General features: G+C 52.3%; 1 protein-coding gene across 1 annotated transcript in view; it reads left to right on the top strand.

The window, feature by feature from the left end:
* STAB1 (stabilin 1) overlaps positions 1-19640 on the top strand; it is a 58930-nt gene extending 39290 nt beyond the window's left edge. The window contains exons 39-69 of the mRNA XM_065687168.1: positions 1541-1736; positions 2194-2289; positions 3326-3371; positions 4056-4135; positions 5040-5165; positions 5895-5968; positions 6318-6392; positions 6974-7093; positions 8116-8163; positions 8279-8362; positions 8773-8919; positions 9074-9211; positions 9855-9914; positions 10016-10192; positions 10710-10796; positions 11280-11426; positions 11582-11647; positions 12178-12403; positions 13017-13166; positions 13958-14062; positions 14506-14613; positions 14803-14996; positions 15691-15835; positions 16883-17016; positions 17290-17455; positions 17667-17773; positions 17991-18110; positions 18463-18615; positions 18728-18847; positions 19027-19482; positions 19561-19640. Of these exons, the coding sequence (XP_065543240.1) occupies positions 1541-1736; positions 2194-2289; positions 3326-3371; positions 4056-4135; positions 5040-5165; positions 5895-5968; positions 6318-6392; positions 6974-7093; positions 8116-8163; positions 8279-8362; positions 8773-8919; positions 9074-9211; positions 9855-9914; positions 10016-10192; positions 10710-10796; positions 11280-11426; positions 11582-11647; positions 12178-12403; positions 13017-13166; positions 13958-14062; positions 14506-14613; positions 14803-14996; positions 15691-15835; positions 16883-17016; positions 17290-17455; positions 17667-17773; positions 17991-18110; positions 18463-18615; positions 18728-18847; positions 19027-19482; positions 19561-19605 (3996 nt within the window). The 3' untranslated portion in view covers positions 19606-19640. The remainder of the gene's footprint in view (positions 1-1540; positions 1737-2193; positions 2290-3325; positions 3372-4055; positions 4136-5039; positions 5166-5894; positions 5969-6317; positions 6393-6973; positions 7094-8115; positions 8164-8278; positions 8363-8772; positions 8920-9073; positions 9212-9854; positions 9915-10015; positions 10193-10709; positions 10797-11279; positions 11427-11581; positions 11648-12177; positions 12404-13016; positions 13167-13957; positions 14063-14505; positions 14614-14802; positions 14997-15690; positions 15836-16882; positions 17017-17289; positions 17456-17666; positions 17774-17990; positions 18111-18462; positions 18616-18727; positions 18848-19026; positions 19483-19560) is intronic.
* Positions 19641-21542: the final 1902 nt, after the last annotated feature.

Here is a 21542-nt window from a genome sequence, read left to right as displayed (position 1 = left end):
GAAGTTCCCGCTGACTGGAAAGGGGGAAACATAACCCCATTTTTAAACACAGAAAAAGGGAGGACCCAGGAACTACAAGCCAGTGCCACCTCTGTGCCCAGCAAAATCATGAAGCAGACCCTCCTGGAAACCTGGGATGCATTCAGTTCTTGGCCCCCCAACATAAGAAGGACTTGGAGCTGTTGAAGCAATTCCAGAGGACGCTGTGGAGATGATCAGAAGGCTTATGCACCCCTCCTATGATGATATGCTGAAAGAGTTGGGGTTGTTCATCCTGGAGAAGAGAAAGCTCTAGGGAGACGTTAGAAGCAGCTTCTAGTGCCTAAAGGGGGGCCCTACAAGAAACGTGGAAAGGGACTTTTTACAAGGACGTGTAGGGACAGGACAAGGAGGAATGGCTTTAACCTGCATTTTAGATAGATAGATTAGATAGTTTAGGTATTAGGAAGAAGTTCTTCCCTGCAAGGCTGGTGAGGCGCTGGCACAGGGTGCCCAGAGAAAGCTGTGGCTGACCCATCCCTGACAGTGTTCAAGGCCAGGGTGGACGGGGCTTGGAGCAACCTGATCTAGTGGAAGATGTCCCTGCCCGTGGCAGGGGGTTGGAACTGGATGAGCTTTAAGGTCCTTTCCAACCCAAACCAGTCTGGGATTCTATGAAATATCTGCATAGCGATGGTTTGTGGTCTGCTGCTTTGGTATTGTTGCTTTGGGTTTTGTCCTGCAGAGGAAGAGGAGTTGAATGTTTGTAGTCTGGTTTCCAAGGGAAATGAGACACGAATGATGGTATTTTGCTTGTGCATGTGCCTTCCCGAATAACTGATGACTAATTGGAGCTGAACCAGAGGGAGGAGCAGAAGGTCTCACAGCTATTATGGCTCTTTGTGAAAATGTGTGGCCGGGAGAAAACACTTGAAGAGGAAATGGTAAAAGAAAGACTTGTGTGAATTTGAGCTCTTGTAGATATTGAAGCATCTTCCTGTAAGGTTTAGAGGGAGTGGGAGATTGAGGAGAAGGGAGAGAGCAGTTGGACATGCAGTACTTACACATAGAGCTTCAGTCAGAACTTGCACCTCACTAAACACTTCTGCACTCCTTCTTTAGACAATGTTTCTCTTCATCTGTACTGCCCAACTTCATCCCATCATGGTTTCCTTCCTCTGTGGGTAGATGCAGAAAGAAGGGAGAGCACCTGAATCAGGCTGCTAAAGCAAATCACCTTCCGGCATGGCCCCTCTTACTGGTGGAACACACTAAGGACACAGGCAGGAGATAGACTTGGATGGGCACAGGACTAAGTGTTTGTGTTACCAAATAGCTAGTGTTGCTTAAGGGCAGTGTAGACCTTTACATAAAGCTCTGTGCAACAGAGCACCCTATTTTAGGGCATTCAGTCTGTCCTACCTGCACACATCTAGTCTTTTCATGCATTGTCAGAAATTATGGCTATCATGTACTTAAAGGAATAAAGTAGCTTCCACAATAAAGCTGTACCTTGTTTGTGCTGCACAAGACTGCTCATACCAACTTGTTGGTTCTTCAGAGGTCTGTCTGCTGCCCCGGCTACTACGGACACATGTGCGAGATGTGCCCAGGGAAGCCAGGCCGGTGGTGCTCTGGGAATGGAGAATGCCAGGACGGCATCGAGGGCAGTGGAGAGTGCCGATGCCTGGAGGGCTTCCACGGCACTGCCTGTGAAATGTGTGAAGTGGGCCGATACGGAGCTGACTGCAAATCAGGTGACACTGGTGGCTATTGCAGCTTGTCTCTGTCATTCTGCTGGGGAGGAGAGGGGGGAAAAGTGGCCATGCCTCAGCTCTTGGGAGGGAAGAAATGTCCCAAGATCTCTGAGACAGGTCAGCAGCTGGCAAGCCACTGAGCGAGGGACAGTGTGAGTGCGTGCTTGTGGACAGCCAGAGGAGTGGCCCTGTTTATCATCCTCAAGCCAAGGCATGACTGACTGTGCTATGCCAGTCATCCTGCTGCCACCCAAACTACAGAAGGTAGGGGCAGGTGATCTGTTCCAGGGCTTTTTGTCCTGGTAGCGAGGGAACAAGAGTGTTATTGCTGTGATATTTTCTGTATGGCAGCTTTATGCATTGGATTAGGAAAAGAGCAGCCAGTGACATGGCAGCAAGACTCTGCTTGTGGGACCTGTTGGTTTGACAGTGATGAGTGTTTATATTAACCCTGCAGAATGTGCTTGTGACAATGGCATATGTAATGATGGACTGCAAGGGGACGGGAGCTGCGAGTGTTTCCCAGGGTGGAAGGGCCCTACCTGCCAAGAAAGTACGTGAGTATAACACTGTGGTATAATACTGCCTTTTTGGCAGAGAAATCTGCATGATCCTTCTCATTTGCCAGGGCCATTCTCTATTAGCAGAGCAGGGTGACCACTGTTGAATGTATTCTGCATCCCCCAGAAGCTTATCAGACTGCTAGCTCATTTCTGCACACAAAGCTGCATTTGCAGTGTGACTTCCCCAACAGCACATGAGTGAAATTCATATGGAGAAAAGCATATCCCCATCTTCCATCTCCACTGAAATTTGTGGCACCTCAAGAATAGTTCTTTGCCCTCGGAGAGAGAGATAAAAGCTCCCAGCTAGATTGGGTTCATCATGACTCTTGTCACTTGCAGGGCTTAATTTGAAGCCTCCAGAGGGCCCCAGTGTGTTTACTGAGTTGCTGTTTCTGCTCCCAGATACATTGATTTAGACAAACTCAGGCCATGGCCTGCAGTTCTTAGTAAATCTGTCACTGTGTGTCAAAGTAATATGTTGAAGTTGGTTGTTCCTGGGATTATGATTACAATTGGGGTGAGGAGGAAGCTGAGCTCCTAAATACTTTGGGATGTTACAGGTTTGTACACAAAGATTGATTTTGAAGTGAAATGTTTGGGGGGCATTTAGAAATGGAAATTAGTGGAGCTGTCCTGTCTAGTGCAAAGGTAGAGCATGAAAAAAGTTCATCTTTTTGTTTTTAAAGGGGAAAGCCAGGTGGCTCTGTATGTCTGTATTAATGAGGTTTCAGTCCCTGTTTTATTCCTAGCAGTGTGGAGACCATGCAGATAAGGTCAAATTGAACTGTTAGAGAACATCAAATTCACTCCATTGCAAAATGCCAAAACATAAATCCCATTAAGTCTTCCTGCTGCCCTGCAGGACAGGAGAGTTAGTATAACTGCTTGTATGTCATAATCAGTCAGGGCACCACAAGTGTGGCAGTGAGGCTGTTTGCAGGGTCGTTTACTCTAGATGCCAGAAATGTTCCCAACAAGTGCTAAACTGAAAATGCCAAGTCACGTTTGTGTTTTCTTTTGCAGGAATCAGAATTGACTTATGCAATAACACTTGCCATGAAATGGCCAAGTAAGTACAGACAGGAAGCTGGGTCATTCTGAGAAAGCCATGTGTGTTTGTACATGTTTTACACAGAGGTGATTCTGTGTTTAGGCTTTGCAGAGGGCTGGGAGATGTCTACTCGTTAAAGATGCATGAATGTCAGTTCCATTCTGGGAACTTCGGTGCTAAGCCACATCCAATTTCCCCAAGGATTTTGTCTGTCTGAACATAAATTCTTTCCAAATTCCTTCTGAATGTGTGGATGGGAGAAGGCAGACTCCAAGGTACTCTAGGTCTGGCCCTATTCATGGAGTAAATCAACCAACTATTTACAAGACCTTTCTGCCTTGCTTGCCCCACCAAGGAATTAGATAGGCTAATGGGCTACAATGACTCCCTCTTGCTGCCTTCTCCATCCATTATCTGGTCTCCTATTTTGTGGTACCGAGACCCAGTCATCTCCATTGTACTGTGCAGAAGCACATGGGCATGCTGAAGGTGCACTGTGTGAGGTGTGAAGCATGTGCCTGCCAGCTCCCTGTTCAGTGTAACTTGGGTTTTTGGTGAAGAAAACCACAGCAACTTCAGGCATGTTCCTCCTGTGGTTATAGAGGTCTCTAATTTGCATATGCCAGACTTGGATAGTGTTTCCCACTGGCTGAGCAAATTAGGAGGTGTTGTCAGTGATTATTTATCTCTTTCTTGTTTCAGCTGCCTCAATAGTTCTGCAGATTCCTCACCTGTGTGTTTCTGCACTGCTGGATACACAGGGAATGGGACTCATTGCACAGGTATGTCCACCAAGTGTGGGCAAGATTCAAGGCTTGCACACATGGATTGAAGCTACACAAAGACAAGGGTTTTGTTTGTGAAATAAATGGCATGATGCTGCCAGAGGAAAGATTATTCAAATCCCTTTCCTGTCAGCCATCCACCATGAACTGTGCCCTGCTTTAGCTGAAAAGTTTTCCAGTCCAGAGCTTTACACAGGATGCTCTTGATGTTGCTAGAACCTGTGAGAGAGGGATAAAAAGGCAGGCAAGTGTAACAGGGCAGTCCTTATTGTTTATGGAAAGAGATGTACATGAATGGGTTGTATTAGTTCTGATATCATAGCAGTAGTGGCAAAGATACAACAGTTTTGGCCTTGAATCTCTGGAATATTGATGCTCTGATTCCCTAGAATTTTGTGCTCCTCCTATTTGTTGTCCATGCCAAAATCAAATAGCAGTTGTGCCAAAATTAAGTAGAATTTCAGTTCACTTCTCTGGAGCTATCTACAAACCTGGTTAAGAACAAACAGACAAGAAAGAAAGAGTGATAAAATTGTAACAGTCAGAACACTGGTAGACATCACAGTTCCTTTTCAATATTGCCCTTGTATGAAAATGAGGGGGGCAGGGAAAAAAAAACTCTCAGGGTGCAGGAAAATATTTTCCCATCTGACTGTTAGTCCTCAGTGCTGCAGTGGCAAGCCTTCTTATCTTATCTGGGGGGTACTTAAGCTCAGCATGGCTTTTGACTGGCATCTCGCAAATCCAGATGAGGCCTCATGCCTTTAAAGGACCCACAGTTTCCTTGAGAATCAAAGGGATTTTAATATGATGTGATTTGTGTTAAGATGGATCCTTCTGGCACAGTTCATCTTTCCTAGATGCTGTGAGCTGATTCTACTGCTCTTGTTTGTGGTTACAGAAATAGATCCATGCACTATCAATCATGGTGGCTGCTCCATATATGCTGTGTGTACTAAAGTGTCTCCAGGAGAGAGGACCTGTGTTTGTAAGGAAGGCTATGCTGGAGATGGGACGCTCTGCATGGGTGAGTGCTCAGGGCATGTTTTGGTAATAGCAGTGAGGCGTCAGACAAGGAGTGTTAAAGTGTTGACTAACTCAATTCTCCTTTCAGTTTTTTCAAGCAGGGTCTATTTCATAACAATTAATTGCTGGCTGATCTTGATTCAACTGTCTTTCTACTTTTTATTGAGGTGTATGCATACGTACATGTACGTGTGTACATACATACGTATGTACAGCATACTCCCAAGCCATAATTAGTGGTCGTCACTGTCCCAGCACAGTGCCACACAAAACTGGACAGAGAGCCCATGGTGCCTTGGGCGTCTGTCTTACTGGATCACCTCAGACCAGTGTTTTCATCTCAAACCAAGAGAGCCCTGAGAGTTTTCTTGCCCTGATGCATGTCATGGAGATGTCTAGAGACAGAGGGTGAGGGCAGTCTCCCATAGTGGTGCTGTGAGATGAAGATGGAGCCATGAGAGAGTCTAGTCCTCTCATATCCTTTAAAGCACACCCAGGCAGGTGTGGGATTTTTTGTGGGTAGATATCACAGCTCGGAGACCCACATATGGCAGGGGTAGAACTTGCAGTTGTGCCCTATTCCTTTGCTATCACAAGTCACTTTTCCACCAGAGTATTCCTAAGATAGGAAGGTACTCCCTGTTGCTTTCCCAATACCTCTTTGGATCACCAATTCCCAGGTGCTTTGAGCAGTCCTCAGCAATAATGTGGCTTTATTGTTTTGCTGCAGAAATTGATCTCTGTCTTGAAAGCAATGGGGGGTGCCACACCAACGCAGAATGCATTAAAACAGGCCCAAGGAAGGTGAGTATGTAAGATGACTGTCAGGGCAGCATTATAATGGAAGTTGTCACAGCTGGGTAATTCTAGAGGGAGTCCTTTCCACTGCAATGCACTGCCTTGTGCTTATTACCTTCCACATAGAAAAGATAACTGAGAAGGGCATGAAAAGATTGCTGTATCCTTGAAAGCAGATGCCTTCTGTTGGCCAGAGGCTGGAGGCAGCCTCAGGTTCTATTTGTTGTTGACATGAGCATGGGTATTCATGACTGTAGCAATGGGTGCTATACCACATGCTTTCCATCCAGCCCAGCCGCTGTGTGTTTTCTTTATTGGGTCCAAGTTTCAGCCTGAGAATCTGTTCTCCCTCCAGGTTGCCTGCAACTGTCTTCCTGGTTACAGTGGGGATGGCGTGAGCCAGTGCAACCCCATCAACTTGTGTGAACAGGTATGCCGGCATTTTGCTCTTGGCAGAGGTGAAGGCCACAGCCTTGAATTGTTACTTTCTTCTAGCAGTTAACAACAAGAGCAGGGTTAGCCTGCTTGTTTAGAGCTGGCTATCCTGCCTTTTTGCATACCAAAGGGATTTCCTAGTCTATTTGGTTTCCATTGCCTCTCACAATGACCTGCAATTATGTTGGCCACCTGACACTCCATCTTTTGGGAGAAGCAGTGTGGAAACTCTGACATAGGGTTGGAGACATACAGGTTTGCTTCTCTGCATCCATTTGGTGTAGGACACTCAAAAGCTTAAAATTTATGCTTATGGCATCACTACGATGTCAAAATGTCTCTTTGAATCATGGGTTTTGTCATCACTCTGGGTTGTAAACTAAGGTGCAAAAGTCCATTTCATGGAAGGATTTGGTTCTAAAAATCCCCTGAGGATTTTAGTGAGGTTTATTCTAAGGCACTGGAGGAATGGTTTCCTTTCCACTGTGCTGGATGCAGTTAGCAGCTCCTGCATGCAAGTGGCTGTTCAAACAGTGATGATGCCCCTCCACTGTAGCTTTTTGCTTTGCTTGCTAGAACAACGGAGGCTGCAGTCCATTTGGGGTCTGCAAGTACACGGGCCCTGGCACTCGAAACTGCTCCTGCTCTTGGCTCACTGTTGGAGACGGCTTCACCTGCCGTGGCAAAATGTATCAGGTGAGAAGCACACACAGCATCTTGTCTGTTCTGCCCCCTGCCCTGCAGCAATCTGCTCCCTCCCCTCCAAGTGTAAGCTGCAGGTGAACAGATCTGTAGTGTCATATTCATGTGCGTCGTGTAGGAGGGGAGAGTGGTGTTTTGAGGCAAACTCTCCATAAATCATAGGACTATTTGGTGTGCCAGCTGTGGGAGAGAATCACAGTAAAGAGACTTTGCTCCAAAGGGAGTCATGACATGAACACTGCTGCTCTGCCATCACCACTTGGTCATACCTCCAGGGTGCTCTTTTCTTAATGTTATGAGCAAATGGGAATATTTTTTTTTCCCAAGGAACCCACTTCTCCCAGGCTGTGGGATCAGGGCTGGTTCCCTGTGGCCATGCTTGGGATCCAGTCTGGAGGGCAGAGTGTCCAGCTCTGTTGCAAATAAAACAGCTGTCCTTGGGCAAACTGATGACCTTTTCTGATAGTGACAAATAAAGCTGCCATCCCCACAGCAGAGCCAGGAGAAAAGATATGGACTCAGTTCTGTGCTTCTGCTTTTACTGAAAGCTAGTGTGGTGAGGAGAGGGAATTTGCCCTGCCAAGCCTATGTCTGCTACTCTGGACAGCATCCCAGTGGTAGTGGCAGCACAGTGAGGGTAAAGCAGAGATGTTGGGAAGCACTGGAGGTGTCCCATGAGCACAGGGTCAGTTAAATCCATGAGACAGCTACAGAAGCAGCCAACTTTCATCTCTCTCTCCACTCCATCCTGCAGCACCAGCAGTATGAATGGTCAGGCAGAGGTCACTATCTGCTTTTTAACATCCATGTCACTATCTGCTTTTTAACATCCATGTCATCCATACCCACCATGCTGGCAAGAGAGGGAGGGAAAGATCACTGTGTTCTGTCAGGAGACCTGGTGCCTCATTGGTGTGGAAGAGTGACCTGGAGTGGAGGGGGCAGGCCATTGTGCTGCCTGGTGAGGAGCAAGTAGAAGGGACTGTGCTAACACCAGCTGTTTCTCTTTGTTTAAGGAGCTTGGAAGGATTGAAGATGCATCCGTGTTCTTTAAGATGATACTGGTTGGTGATAAACAGCTTTGTTTTTGTCTCTGTGTACTAAATCACACTTAGGGTTTTCTTGCTAACTGGAACTGTATTTTCTGTTTTCCTTCCTGTGAATGCTGGTCTACTACAGGCAGAAAACATCAAGGAGCTCAGTGGGGCAGGGCCTTTCACAGTCTTCGTCCCACGGACAGATTTCATAGGAAACAGCACTACAGTAAGTATCTTCCCATCCCAAGCACTGTAAACCAGTTTTTTAACCAACAGCTTTTTGACATCACAAGTCCTATTGTGCAGCTTCACATTACTAGTCCTAACTTTTTTTTCATGGGCCCCCAATACACCCAATAAAGGAATAATTCCCAGTTCCCAGGCATCACTTCCTCAATCCAGTGTGTTCATTTGACCTCCATCAGGGGACCTGAGTACTGGTTTTGTCAAGCTGGTTGAAATGTCCCAAGGCTTTTGTATGATTTTGTGCATTCACCATGTTTTGGGGGGACTGGCTTTCCTGCAGGGATGGGTCACAGGGAGCTTTGGCAATTCAGTCTCCCTCACTGGGTCTGGGGTATCCACTGCAAGGCAGAGTGTCTCTAGTGTGATCTGACTCTCATTTTCTCTCTATAGTTTGAGGAGTGGAGGACCAGAGGTCTCCTTCGGGACCTGCTTCGCTATCACATAGTGGGTTGCCGGAAATTGCTGTCTGGTGACCTGGAAGCACAGGAGTCTCTTACATCTTTATCTGGCCACAAAATGAAGATCACAGTGAAAGAGGTAATTCCCTTTCCTGGCCCATTTGCCAGGATGTCGCTTTTGCTGTCATTTGAATGCCACTGTGGTTGTGGCAGGTGACTTGCCTATGGCCCACAGACAGCTCACAGGGCAGTGCCGTGGGTGTGGATACCTCATCGCATCCCTTCTCTCTCAGAATAGCATCTATCTCAATGAGGAAGCCAAAGTAGTTGTGAATGACATCATTGGCATGAACGGGGTCATTCATTTCATCAACAAGATCCTCATTCCAAGTGACCTGGTGGACCGTAACATTTCCTCAAAGACGTCACGGGTAAGGCTGAAGCAGTGACTGTGTTATAGCTGCTGTGGTGATAATGGGGCTAGGGTCTTTGTCCCAACAGCTCTGATAGTCCCTGGTAAGCCCTCAGCCCAAGGCCACATGGGGTGCTCTTCCTCCATGTTCCTAGCTCTGTAGGGTTTGTCTGAGGGCACAGATTTGGCTTGTGAAGGTGACAGCATTTGTGGCATAGCCATATTTGAGACAGAAGGAGCCTTACCCATCACTAGAGAGTAACAACCTAACAACACTGGATGTAGGCAGGCAGATTGTGTCCTGTGCCACTGGTTTTCCAGCATAGAGCAGATTGCAGTGTGAGATTGCCAATGTCTCCAGTACTCCTCCAACAAGTACTAGCAGCTCACAGATCCTGTGTTTTACAGAATATAACACTTTCTGTACAACAAAACTGAAATTAATCCCAGCTCCTGCCATAGCAGTGTCTACCTGGGATGAATGGGAAAAGAGGTGGCTGTGAGAGCACTCACCAGGCCAAATTCACCAGCATGATGATGACAGAGATAAACTTGTACTTAGCCACTGTGGTTGTTAACCATCTGGTTTCTCCCTTGCACTGCTGCTCAGGTCCTGGAGAGGGACGTCTTAGTGACAGTTGTTTGCTTTCTTCCCTCTGCAGCAAAACATCACGGAAGTAGCAGAGGCCTTTGGGTACACCATTTACAGCAAGCTGCTGCAGGTGAGCAAACTGACCCCTCTGCTCTGCGGGGAGGTGGTGTGTACATAGGCATGTTCAGTTTGGGTTTGTGGCTTTTTCTTTGTATCCCCTACCTCGGACAGGATGCAGAGCTGCTGCCACTGGTTAGTGACCCCCTGCACAGACCCTTCACCATGCTGTGGCCCACAGATGCTGCATTTAATGCCCTCTCAGAGAAAAGGCAGAAGTGGCTGTACCACAGAGAGCATCGGGACGTGTTGGCATCCTACCTCAAAGCACACATGATCAGGGACGCAAAGGTAAATGGAACAGCAAACAGGCTTGTACCTCCCCCAGGCCACATGTGGTGCCTATGGTTATGCCAGAGCAACCTTAACAATTATTTTCCTGCTCTAGAACATGCAGTATATTAGTTATCTTAAGAAGATCCAAGCTGTTTGAGCATTTGAAGTAACTGTTGCTTCATCATGAACCTCTGATGCAGCATGGCTTAGCTGAACCCTTCAGTCTTCAGCTTCTTGGGGAGGCAACATCACCACCAGACTGTCAGCCCAAGGCTCACAGACAGGCTGACGTCTACAGGGGTGATGAACAAGGGAAGAGTTCCACTGTGCAAAACCAGGGCCTGATTATGCACTCTGACCTCTCACTATTCCGGAATCTTGGGCTAACCCAGCATAGTTAGACTGTTCCACCCACACTGGCTTCATGTGATGCCACATTACCCCCAGTCTCAGTGTGGCTGCTGACCCCTGTCCTCACTAGGGAACTGACAGTTTTTGCATCTCTCTTCACATTCTTGTTTTTCCCTCTTAGATTGTTGCTGGTAACATGCCCCAAATTGAATCCATACGGACCATGCATGGCTCCACCATCTCATTCACCTGCAGCAAAACCCACGTGGTGAGTGATGGCGATGCTGGGCCCAGCTTTCCACTGAGCAGGTGTCCCAGAGCACAGCCACATGGCAGCTGATGCTCTGATTTGGTCACTGGCAGAAAGTGAACACAGAGTTGGGTGCTTGCAGGCTGAGGCACCCCATTTCCCTGACTACAGCTGAGCCTGTAAAGAAGCTCAAGACTGTGTGGCCAGCTGTTAGGGAAGTGTGGAACCAGCACATGCACTTCATGATGACCAGGCTGCAAAGCCAACCGTATGGTGCTGTAACCTTTACAGGGCATGTGTTGCCTGGACAAAGACCATTGCTTAGGAGAGATGGCCATCAAAAGTGGCAGTCAGGAAGGGTGGTTAAGGCCATGAGCACAAAGATTTTGGAGAGTTCTTGGGGTGATTGATAAGTCATGGCAGCCAAAAGGGCAACTTTTGGGTAGTGCAGCCGGGATGTAGCATGTGCCGGGATCACAAGTTGCTTTCTTCCTCTGGCAGGGAGAGCTTCTGGTGGGGAATGGTGATGCCACTATCATCCAGAGGCACATGGAATTCAATGCAGGCATTGCCTATGGCATCAATAGACTGTTAGAACCACCAGATCTGGGATCTCGGTGTGACGAGTTCATCTCTGTTGAACTGCAGGTAAGCACTTGCGATGAGGCCAGTGAGGATCTGTGCCTGGGAAGAGGGATGCTGGGGAGGAGGGGTTGCTGCTCTTCCTTGGCAAAGCTCCAAGCAGCCAAGAGATGTAGGAGCACATACCAAGTTGTTGCGAGGTTTCTGTCTTCCCTCCACAGGGATCTATGGAGAGCTGTGGACTCTGTGGCTTTGAGCCACCCTGCCCTGCTGGCTCCGTTCAACGGGTAATGCTCACAGCTTTGTCACCAAGGAGGCCTCTCACAGGGCTGATGACATTACCCACACACCCCTTGTGCCTTCATTTAGCTACTAAAACACACCTTATCCCTAATCACACAGGAGGGCAGGAGCTGGGCTAAGCAAAATGGGTCAGGGGCTCCAATGGTCTTTGCTTCGTCAGTCCCTATATGGGTGACAGTGGTACAGTTGTCTCTGCAGTAGCACTGGGGCTTCTCTGAGTGCTTTATAGCAAAAGAACTTGACTTAGCCTCTAGAGATGGACCAGGGATGAGATGGTGAGCAGCTTTGGGGGGCAATAGTTGTACCCCACCCTCACTGCATCACCTGGTGTCCCTCTCTGCTGGGTTTCTGGCATGTCTCTGAGGTACACTGTGGCTCCTCTGCCACCAGTCCCATTGCATGTTAGGAAGACTCCGTTACTTATCATAAAACGGAATGAGTGGCACAGGAAGAGACAACGTGAGATGTCAATGACCAGTGTGGCAAACTCTGTGTTTTGCCTGTTTCCTCGCAGGGGGAAACCAGGCGCTGCTTCTATTACGGCAACCAGCTGTTGAGAAACACCTTTCTGTTTCACCACAACTCCCTGTTGCGGCCGTCCTGGCCACCCTCCCCGTGGGACCCCCTCAGAAGACACTTCTCTTCCAGGGGGCCTCTGAAACAAGGCTGCAAGAGGAGCTGTGTTTCTACCCAGTGGGTCCCTCAGTGCTGTGCAAACCACTATGGCCGTGAATGTCGGGGTAAGGAGCCGCACGACCCTTTCCTACCCCAGCCCTTTCTCTTGTGGGAAGGTGGTTAGTGGTTCAGGACGTCTGGCATCCGTGAATACGTTTCCCTGGAGAAGGCTGAGCAAAACCTCAGGCACAGAGCCCCAGTCTGCAGAGGGCACAGGGAACAGTTTCCTGAGGGAGCGTTGTGGTGAGCCTACGGCACAGGGCTGAAGGGGTGGCTGTCAGACATGTCACTCACCCCTGGATGTTGCAGATGCTGAACAATTCCCTGACATCTGCCCTCTGTGCTTTGTGCATGGGCAGCTTTCACTCCTTGGATGAGTCTGCTGCCAGGTTATCATGGGGTGGGCCAGCACAGACACAGCTAATGGCAGCAGATGGTCTTCCCAGGCTGGAAGTTATGCCATATTTGTCCCTCTTGCCCCTGTCCCTGAGGTTATTGTCATGGGATGCCCCCAGCACTCACTCCCTAGGCTGCCGAGCAGGCTCTGTGGTCAAGCACCCCATAAGCAGCAGCTCATGTGGCAGCTGGTGTACAGGCTCTGCACAGGGGCAGCGAATGGCTCCCCTCCAGCACAGGGCCACTTTGTCACACAGCCTCACTAAGGTGCCCCATTTGCAGCGTGCCCGGGAGGGCTGGAGGCGCCGTGCAGTAACCGCGGTACCTGCCATGACAAAATCGGTGGCTCGGGGCGATGCAACTGCAGCCAGGCCTTCATCGGGACCAGCTGCGAACTGTGTGCTCCAGGCAGATATGGGCCAGACTGCAAAGGTAAGGGTGAGCTGTGGGGTGGCTGCAGCATAGGTTTGCACAGAGGTGGCTGTGGGACATGGTGCTCCTTGGAGAGGGCTCAGGTGCTGGGCTGACCTCTTACTGCATGGAAATCAGTGCTGCCACATGCACATCAGTCCTCACAGCACTCGGGTCAGACCTGCAGGGCTGGGTACATCCTCCCTGGGCTCTTTCGTGGCTGGAATCTGAGAAGGCTGGATGGCACATGCCAGGAGCTGTGGCCAGTGCAGCCATGCTGCCAGTGGCCTCGCCTCCATGCCGTGGCCGTTTGGTGGGGCCTCTTGTTTGTCAAAGCACAGCTGAGAGCCCTGATCTGACAGAAAATGCTAAGATGTATTTTGAGCTGGGGTACAAAGCCTGAAGTTGCGATGAAACCTGTACAGAAAGAGCATCTCCTGGGACATGCTCAGCAGGGTCATGGAAGCCAGGGGAGGCAAAGGGAAGGAAAAGGGAATCCCCCATCCTCCCACCCCAAGCAGAGCCTTACTGTGTCTCCCGGAATGTTTTTGATGGCTGTATGTTTGCAGGGACTGAGAGTGCATCTCTAGAAATGCCCAGGGGAGGGGGACAATGGGGATTCATGGGTGCAGAGAGGGTTCCCCTCCTCCCCGAAGGGTGCATGTTGCGGGGGTAGGGGACCAGTGACAGGAAGGGATGTGGTGTCCTGCAGGCACTGCCCATACAAGCCACATCTCTGCCATGTGGCTGGGCCATGGCCTGTGTGTGGCCTTTCACTGCTACCAAGGGACAGTGTTTTTTCCATTCCTCAGAGTGTAACTGTACCGAGAACGGCGTGTGCAATGGAGGACTGCAAGGGGATGGCTTCTGCTTCTGTGCTGAGGGGTGGACTGGAGCCCGCTGTGAAATCAGGCTAGGTGAGGGTTGCCAACCCCCCCGACCTGCTGTTCCCTGGGACCCGGTGCCATCTGGCTGCTTTCCCAATAGCTGGATTGTTCAAGCAGCTGGTCAGAAGTATCTCCAAAAAGGAGCTCTCGGTTGCAAGGCTCATCCTGAGATCTGGCCCGTGCTGTTAAATCTCACGAGGGTTGGGGTGGTGAGGAGGAGGAAAGCTCCACTTGATCATGAACAAGTCCCTGAGCCAGAGGTGCTCCAAGAAGAGCTCGAGGGTGAGATAAAAGCCTGAGGTGTATCTGGTGAAGAAACAGTCCTCTGCATTTGGGCAAGGCATCTGCAGAAAAGCACCGGGGTAAAGAGGGGGGAACATGGGGCAGGTGGCCTAGGGCAGAGGCTGGTAATGACAGCCATGCCTATGTGCAAGCCCGTGGATTGTTCTGACTTGTGTGTGTTCTGTTTTCAGTCTTGACGCCCTCCTGCTCTCCGCCGTGCCACCCCCAGGCTGTCTGCCGTGACAGCAATCTCTGTGAATGTAACCTGCACTACGAGGGCGATGGGAGGATGTGCTCAGGTAGGGGTGAGCCATGAGGGGCTGTGGTGGGAGGAGTGGTGAGCAGCGGGGAAAGCAGACAACACTGCCAGGCAGGAGATGACCACCTCCTGTTGGCCAAACTGATGTGACGACTGGCAGGACAGACAGACAGGCCACTGGGACACTTGGCAAGGTGTTTTAGTTAAGCTAATTCTTCTGTCCCTGCAGTGATTGACATGTGCAGCCAGGACAACGGGGGGTGTGCCAGGCACGCACAGTGCACGCAGGTTGGTGTGAACGTCTCCTGTGCCTGTGCTCCTGGGTACAGAGGTGACGGCTTCGTCTGCGACCCCATAGACCGGTGTGCGGATGGCAGGAATGGGGACTGCAGCCAACACGCCAATTGCATCAGCACCGGCCCGGTGAGTACAGCCCATCGGTCCCTTCACAGGGAGAGCTGCACACATGGGAGAACAGCCCCTGAGGCTGCTGTGGGATGCTTCAGGCTCCCAGAGGACAGCAATGGGGCAGCATCCCTTGTTACTGTGGTCACCAGGCCTCTCTGGTCCCCTGAGCTGCTGTGCTCATCCTGCAGGTCCTTACTGCCAGGCAAGGGCCATGCCTTGTTCTGTTGCCTGGCTGTGGTGATGGACTGGTGATGTTATGCTGAGACTATTTTCCCGTATCCCTCTGTCTGAGGGGAATAAGCTGTGTCAGTTGTAGCATTTTTTGGGACTGTTCTGGGGCTCAGGGGTGGTCCTCCAAGGGTGATGCTGGCCATTTTTGCAGAGGAACCAGAGCTGCTCGCTGCAGGCCAGAAGGTGGGACTGGGCGCATGATGTGCAAGAATCACGAGCCACATACCTCAAAGCTCAGCTGCCTTCAAACAGCATGTGACAGAGATTCAATGTGATGTTTTTTGGCTTGTGTGCAGTTGGATGTGGAGGTAGAACAGAGGCCATGTGGCCTTTCGTAGCTCTGTCATAGTCCCAGCAGGTTGTAGAGGCATTCCGAAGGCTCATCCCCATCTTCACAGGGATACAAGGACCCCCAGCTGCCATCTGCGTGATTGCACTCACACAAATGCCCTCCTCTCCTGTCTTTGCCCTGCTGCAGAACGAGCGGCGCTGCGAGTGCAAGCAGGGCTATGTTGGTGATGGGATCCAATGCCTGGAGGAGGCCGTGCCCCCCACGGACCGGTGCCTGGAAGACAATGGGCAGTGCCATCGGGAGGCCATTTGCACTGACCTGCACTTCCATGGTGAGTGTGCTCCCCCCTGCAGTGCCAGGGATGGTGTTCCACAGAGAGATCACACTCTCATCCTTCATTTCCCAGCTGGGGCATGCCTCAGGGGAGGGTTGATGGGGATGGATGGCCAAGGGGCCAGGGACTTATCTCTGTAGCTTGGTGTCGTGGTTAAAGTCCAGCTGGTAACTCAGAACCACACAGCCGCTCACTCACTCTCCTGCTTTCTTCCTCACCCCCCTCCAGGAGGGATGGGAAAGAGAAATGGAAGAATGTAGCTCCCACGGGCTGAGATAAGAACAGCCCAGTAACTAAGGTATAACACAAACCACTGCTGCTACCACCAATAACAGTAATGATAAGGGAAATAACAAGGGAAGAGAATACAACCGCTCGCTACCCGCCGACCAATACCCAGCCTGACCCAAGCAGTGATTTAGCCCTTCCGGGTAATTCCCCCCAGTTTATATACTGGGCATGATGTGCTGTTGTATGGAATACCCCTTTGGCTAGTTTGGGTTCAGGTATCCTCTCTCTTCTTCCTCTTGGCTTCCCATGCCCCTTCTCACTGTCAGAGCATGAGACTGAAAAGTCCTTGATCAGAGTAAGCATTTACGTAGCAACAACTAAAAACATTGGTGTGTTACCAGCACTGTACTCAGACTGAAGCTGAAAACTCAGCACTGCACCAGCTACTAAGAAGGAGAAAAATAACTGTTACAGCTGAACCCAGGACACTTGATCTGGTTTTCACATTCACCTTTTCCACTAAATGTCATACAGGGAGACAAGCCATCCTTGTCTGCCCCCCTGATGTGTGAGGTAGCCTCTGGTGGGATTACACTGCCAGTAAACACTGACTCCTTTGTGGAAAGCTCAGAGGAAGCCGTGCTGCATCTCACCTTGCCCTCACTTGAGCATTATTCACATCCCACCCTCCCGTGCAGCACGGAGCACCCTCCATTGGCAGTGCTGCCCGTGCTCATACAAGGGACCCAGGTGACTGCCCCAGGGACCTGCTCACTCTCTGTGCTGTACTGATGCTCCCCTCGTATTTTGCAGATAAGACCATGGGTGTATTTCATCTGCAGTCACCCCGGAAAAAGTACGACTTCACGTACGAGCAGGCTCGAGAGGCCTGTGCTGCGGAAGGTGCTTCCCTGGCCACTTTCCAGCAGCTCTCGGCAGCCCAGCAGGTCAGGATGGGCTGGCTCCATTGCCTTGTGGATGTGTGTGTGGGTGGGTGACCCTTCATCCTCCCTAATGGGTCCTGTTTGCTCTGTCTACATCCATGAAGCCAGGAGGGCTGGTGGCTCTTGCCGGTCACACTGGGATGAGAGCTCTAGCAGTGTCCAACCCTTCAGGTGTTGGGACTTTGGATAAGGCTGCACAATGGGAGTGTGCATCGGGGCAGAAAACTGGGGCTGGAGATGCTGTTTTTAATCTAATGATTCATTTTCCTCTGCTAGATGGGATTCCATCTGTGCTTGGTGGGCTGGCTGGACAATGGCACAGCCGGGTACCCCACAGCCTACCCCAACCCCAGCTGTGGGGCTAACCGAGTGGGCATCGTGGACTATGGCTCTCGAAGCAATCTGAGTGAGACCTGGGATGCGTTCTGCTACCGGGAGAAGGGTGAGTGGCACAAGCACGTTTCCTGGGGATGGTCCCGTGGAACACAAGAGGACTCTTGGGTCAGCAGACACAGATCTGCCCTTGGGCAGGGGGTCACATCTCCCTCTCCCCATGCCTGTGGTGGGAGGGAACATGCTGACGGGTATCCAGAAGTCGAAGGAAAGGCCCTTGGCATTGGTGAGTCGAGTCGCATCCGGGTGTTCCGTTGCAGATCTGACTTGCACCTGCCGGGATGGGTTTGTGGGCGATGGGTACTGGTGCAGCGGGAAACTCCCTGACGTGCTCGCAGACAACGCTCGCTTCTCCACCTTCTATTCCGTGAGTGATGCCCCCCTGGTGTCCCAGAATGCCAGCGGCCAGGAACAAGGCAGAGGGAGGGATTGGCTGTAGCAGGGAGAAGTGGTGGTGTAGTCTGTGTGTGTTGGGGGGGAGAGTACAAACACAGAGGTGTTTGCTTTTCAGGGCTGGGGGATGCTTCCTGGGCTGAGGAGGGTGGCAGCAGCGTGCTGATGGGAAGGTGTCCTGTGTTTTCCAGATGTTGCTCGATTTTGCCAATGACACAGAAGAAGGACTGGATTTTTTCATCTATTTGTCTGATGACTCCACTCCTAAAACTCTCTTTGTCCCCCTGAATTCTGGCTTTGCAGACAATGAAGTAAGCAAGCAGAGATGAGCAGCTGCTCAAGGGGGCATAGGGAGCAAGTGTCCTCCAAGGCTGGCAAAATAGGACGTGAAATCTGGGGAAGGGGGAATTTAACCCAGAGGGAAGCACTGGGGGTCTCCAGTCCAACCCCTCGCTCAGCAGAGCTGTTAGGTCAGAGCCTTTGCAGTTGAGCTTTGGCTGTTTCAAAGAATGGCGACTCCCCCTTCGCTGCAGAGTAGTTTTGTGCCGTGTTGCCCATGAATTGAGTTGTCTTGTGGCCATGGAGAGTGATGGGGCTCAGGCCAGGTGGGGGCTGCACACAGGGGAGCCAGCTCAGCCCCACTACTCCCTGTTGCTTTTTCAGACACTGACAGGAGAGGAGCTGAAGCTCCATGTGTCCTCCAGCAACGTCGTCCTCTTCAGCTTCAACCTCACAACGGGCACCATCATCCCATCGCAGTCAGGATACGACCTCCAAGTATCAGACCTCCCAGTGGGCAACGGTACAGAGCACTCAGTAGGTTTAACCTCCACAGAGGTCAAAGAAAACCCCACAAGTTTTCACCATGTCTCTTTTGAGGCAACGGGGAGGCTTTCTGGTTGGGTGACACGTCTGCCCTGTACTGCAGGATGCCAAGGGAATCAATGACACGATGATCGTGGAGTGGGACATCATAGCCTTCAACGGCATCATTCATGCAATTGCAGGACCGCTGAGGATCCCCCCGCCCGCCGTCCAGCTTGGCCAGGTCAGTGCCCGAGGGCACCGCTGGGAGAGGGGAGGAGGTGATGCGGTCGTGCCCAAGGACTGTCCTGGCGCTCTCACTGCACTGTCCCGGCCCGCGGTCACGCTCGGAGCACAGCAGGGAGGCCGGGGCGGGGGGGATCTGCCCGGGCTGGGGGTGACCGGTGCTGGCTTTGGCCGCAGGTGAATGGCGCGGCTCGGGCGTCGGGCTCCGTGGCCACGGGCACGTTGTCGGCGCTGAGCTTTGCGCTGGCGCTCGCGGCCGGGGCTGGCATCGCCTATTACTGCGTGAGGCGGCGGCGGGAGCAGCAGTTCGGGTATTTCCAGGTAGGAGCGCGCCGGGGCACCGCGGAGGGGGGGCAATGCGGGAGCGGGCGGCAGGGAACGGTGCCGGAACTCCGCCCGCGCGGCAGAGGGCGGCCGCGGAGCGGGCCCCCGCGGAGGGGCAGCGGTGAGGGGCGCGGCCCGGCCCCCGCCGCCCCGCCCATGGCGCCCCGCCCCCTGCAGGCGGACCTAGGCGCGGACGAGGAGGAAGAGGAGGCGGGGACGCGCGCCGCCAGGCCCCGCCCACAGCGGCCGCTCGTGGCCATCCCCAACCCGCTGTACGGCGGGCACGCGCCCGACTACGAACCGCTGCAGGTGAGCGGCGCCCCCGCCCCGCATCGCCCCGCCCCTGGCCCCGCCCCTGGCCCCGCCCTCACGCCGCTCTCTCCGCAGGACTCGCTGCTCTCCGCCGCTGACGCCGGAGGCCGCCCGCAGTGACGCGCCCCTCGCCCCAATAAAGAGCTCAGCGCCGCCGCCTGTGCCCCGCCTGCTCTCCGCCGACCCCCCCGCCGCCATCACCCGGCGGCTCCGCCCCCAGCCCCGCCGGTCCCTCCCCCCTGCCCTCCGCGAGGTGCTGCCCCCCCACGGCTCAGTCCAGCCCCCCCCCGCGGCGCGGGGCACCCGCTCCAGCAGCCTGTGGTGACAGCCCCGGGCGCACCCCAGCCTGTAAGCGGGAGTCGCCTCAGTCACCCCCAAGCACCCCCGTTGCCCCATCCAGGCGGCTCCTGCCTGTACTAGGGCCATGAGGGGCACAAACGGCCCCTGGACTTGGGCAGGTCTGTCAGACGCCCACCCCGCTGCAGCCCAGGCACAGGAGCAGACCGGAGCAGTGCCTCTGCAGTAAGTACATTGGTTAGTCAGTTAGTTACACATGCGGCAGACTTTTATTGAGCCCTCACACCACACAGCACAGAGACATCAAATGCCACATGCACACAGCAGACCCGTTGGGTTAGTGCAGCTATGTTAACAGCAATCAGGTCACGGAGTTAAGGCTGGCATGTAACATAAAAACAAGGCAGAGATGCAGGTGTCAGACTGCGGGGCCAGCCTGGCACACTGCCGGGGAGAAGTGGGGATGTGTGTGTGTGTGTGTATCTCATTGAGGGTTGTTGATACTTTCACATTGTCCTTCAGTGCCTTTCCCTGAGGAGTCTCCTGGCAGAGGGTCCTCTCTCTCAGCTGTCCCCCATTGACAACACACAGCCATTGCCCAGTGCTCACAAACACCCCCTGCCTGCTGCCCTGCTACCTCCCCCCCCAACCCAACAGCCCTTAACCCACCACCCAGACCCACCGTGCATCCCAAAGACCCATCATACATACCCTGCAGTCACTCACCACTGTCCTTCCTTCTCACTGCCAGCCCCAGCACAAGTGTATCTGCTCTCTGTTCCCTCTCCTGCCTGTCACCTCACCACTGGCTGGACTGTAACTCTTGTTGCCGCTGGCAACTGGTGCAGCAGTGAGGGAGGAGGTGATGGACCAGGACAAGCAACATGTTCTACACCAAGAGCTCTGCCTTTAAACATCCCGACAGCCCCTGCATGTCTCCAGTGCCAGCAGCTGCATTACATCTCTCCTGCTTGCTTTGGGGACCACACACCTCTCCCTCCATGGCCTCTTACCCCTCATCCGGTTGCCGTAGTCTTCCCACACATCCATCTTTCCAATGGCATGATTGCTGGCCACCATCAGCATGGCACAAACTCTCAACAACCCCAAGGCCTCTTTCTGCCCCTCTGCTCCTCCCCAGGGCCCTCCCTGTCCCCAGGGCAGGCTGAAGCATGGGCAAAGCCAGCACAGCCCCGAACCAGGTGAAGAACTTGTTTTCTGTTCCTTGCATCCTAAAGTAGCTCTGACCTGCCTGGGCCTCCAGGCCCCCATCCTTATCCCGTCTCATGTGCTCTGGCTTTGCTGTTATCTCTCCCTGAAGAGGCGCACAGGGCTTTGTGTGGCCTCACTCCCCTTTCAGCCCCCTCGCACCCAGCAGCGTGTCACTCTCTCCTCCCCGGACATCCTCAACAGCCCTTTCATATACCGTAGGCTACATCTCCACAGGTGGAGGCCAACACCTCTGCTGCCAACCGTGCACCTTCCCTGAAAGGCTGAACACGTCCCTCTGCAACTGCCACCAGCCCACACTGCCTGAGCTGCCAAAACATTGATGTCACATGGCACCAAACCCCAAAATACTGACACTGTGGCACTCAGCTCGCAGTAAACACTTGGTTTTCAGACTTTGACCTGCTTGCACCCCACTCTCACACAGGACTTGCACATCCTGTACTTTTAACCAGCAGTTGCCTACCTGTGTGCCCCAGGATAGACCAGTCTGGTGGGGAGCGGGATTGGGCTGCTGGTACCTGCATTGG

This window comes from Lathamus discolor, chromosome 7 (genome assembly GCF_037157495.1).
Source record: "Lathamus discolor isolate bLatDis1 chromosome 7, bLatDis1.hap1, whole genome shotgun sequence".
NCBI classification, from domain to species: Eukaryota; Metazoa; Chordata; class Aves; order Psittaciformes; family Psittacidae; genus Lathamus; species Lathamus discolor.
Note: the sequence above shows the minus strand (reverse complement) of the source record. Positions and strands in the feature narration are given on the sequence as shown.